At 41.1% G+C, this 2,125-nt stretch overlaps 1 protein-coding gene across 1 annotated transcript; it reads left to right on the top strand.

Annotated features, from left to right (window-relative positions):
• Nucleotides 1–895: 895 nt before the first annotated feature.
• Nucleotides 896–1,544, top strand: LOC130849427 (calmodulin-1-like). Its single transcript, XM_057728312.1, has one exon. It carries the CDS (start codon nt 972–974, stop codon nt 1,419–1,421), a length of 450 nt encoding a protein of 149 aa, XP_057584295.1. The 5' UTR covers nt 896–971; the 3' UTR covers nt 1,422–1,544.
• The last annotated feature ends 581 nt before the right edge of the window (nt 1,545–2,125 follow it).

Below are 2,125 nucleotides of genomic sequence, written 5' to 3'. Positions count from 1 at the left end.
AGCAGCAGGCAGGATCAACTCTTTACCAATAGTAAAGGGCTTTTTAGCTTTAGCAATGTGGTTGGCCACTAAGAATGATACTCTCAGTGCAGTTACATTTGATGAAGTGGTGGCCTTCAATAATTGCTTTTGTTCTTTGTGCTCATATTTTTTTCTTTTGAAAAACCCCAAAGGATTGTCTTTTAATGCAGGGTGCTTGGTCTCCATGTGGCGAAGCAGTTTTGAAGGTTTCATGGCTTCGTTGAATAGCTGGTTGCCACATATTATACAAAGCAGGTTTGGAGAATGTGAACCACCTTTTGCAATGAACCCATAATTTAAGTAGGACTCTTGGTATTTTCTTTTATCTTTTTAAAATTTTATTTATTTATTTATTGGCTGTGTTGGGTCTTCCTTGCTGCGCGTGGGCTTTCTCTAGTTGCGGTGAGTGGGGGCTACACTTCATTGTGGTGCGTGGGCTTCTCATTGCGGTGGTTTCTCTTGCTGCGGAGCACCGGCTCTAGGTGCGCAGGCTTCAGTAGTTGCAGCACACAGTCTCAATAGTTGTGGCTCATGGGCTCTAGAGCACAGGCTCAATAGTTGTGGCCCAGCATGTGGGATCCTCCTGGACCAGGGATCGAACCCTTGTCCCCCGCGCTGGCAGGCAGACTCCCATCCACTGTGCCACAAGGCAAGTCCCAGTATTTTCTTTTAAATTCAGCTTTCCTTTGTTAGCAGCCTTGGAGTCTTCTGCTGTCTCATCATTGGGTCTTTCCCCATTTTCAAAGAAGCTCTCCAGCAAGATTTGTTTTTTTACTCATTTTGGCTAGGGTTAGCTTGTGGGCTTACCAAAACTGTGACTGAGACAGGTGTGCAGTGCTGGAAAGAGAAAGGATGAAAGTGGTAGATAAAATAATGGGCGGGAGTCTGAGTGGAGCGAGCGAGCTAAGTGGTTGTATAGTTGAGTCCCAGAGACCGGTAGCGCTTGCAGCATGGCTGACCAACTGACTGAAGAGCAAATTGCAGAATTCAAAGAAGCTTTTTCACTATTTGACAAGGATGGTGATGGAACTATAACAACTAAGGAATTGGGAACTGTAATGAGGTCTCTTGGGCAGAATCCCACAGAAGCAGAGTTATGGGACATGATTAATGAAGTAGATGCTGATGGTAATGGCACAATTGACTTCCCTGAATTTCTGACAATGATGGCAAGGAAAATGAAAGACACAGACAGTGAAGAAGAGCTTAGAGAAGCATTCTGTGTATTTGAGAAGGATGGTAATGGCTATATTAGTGCAGCAGAGCTCCGCCATGTGATGACAAACCTTGGAGAGAAGTTAACAGATGAAGAGGTTGATGAAATGATCAGGGAAGCAGATATTGACGGTGATGGTCAAGTAAACTATGAAGAGTTTGTACAGATGATGACAGCAAAGTGAAGACATTGTACAGAATGTGTTAAATTTCTTGTACAAAATTATTTATTTGCCTTTTCTTTGTTTGTAACTTATCTGTAAAAGGTTTCCCCCTACTGTCAAAAAAAAAATGCATGTAAAGTAATTAGGGTTTCATTCCTCCATGTTTTCTTCCCTTATTTTACTGTCATTGTCCTGAAACCTTGTTTTAGAAAATTGATCAAGTAACATGTTGCATGTGGCTTACTCTGGATATATCTAAGCCCTTCTGCACATCTAAACTTAGATGGAGTTGGTCAAATGAGGGAACACCTGGGTTATGCCTATTTTTTTTAAAGTAGTTTTCTTCAGGAACTGTCAGCATGTTGTTGTTGAAGTGTGGAGTTGTAACTCTGCGTGGACTATGGACAGTCAACAGTATGTACTTAAAAGTTGCACTATTGCAAAACGGGTGTTTTATCCAGGTACTCGTACACTATTTTTTTGTACTGCTGATCCTGTACCAGAAACATTTTCTTTTATTGTTACTTGCTTTTTAAACTTTGTTTTAGGCACTTAAAGAAAATCTGCTTATGGCACAATTTGCCTCAGATCCATTCCAAGTTGTATATTTGTTTTCCAATAAAAAAATTACAATTAAAAAAAATGGGCGGGCCAATAACATGCAGACTAAAATACGTTTCAGATTCTGACTGAAAGCCTGCCACCAAATGCAGCTGGACTATTGA

Source organism: Hippopotamus amphibius, chromosome 3, assembly GCF_030028045.1.
Source record: "Hippopotamus amphibius kiboko isolate mHipAmp2 chromosome 3, mHipAmp2.hap2, whole genome shotgun sequence".
NCBI lineage: Eukaryota > Metazoa > Chordata > Mammalia > Artiodactyla > Hippopotamidae > Hippopotamus > Hippopotamus amphibius.
This window is presented reverse-complemented; position numbering and strand designations above follow the sequence as displayed.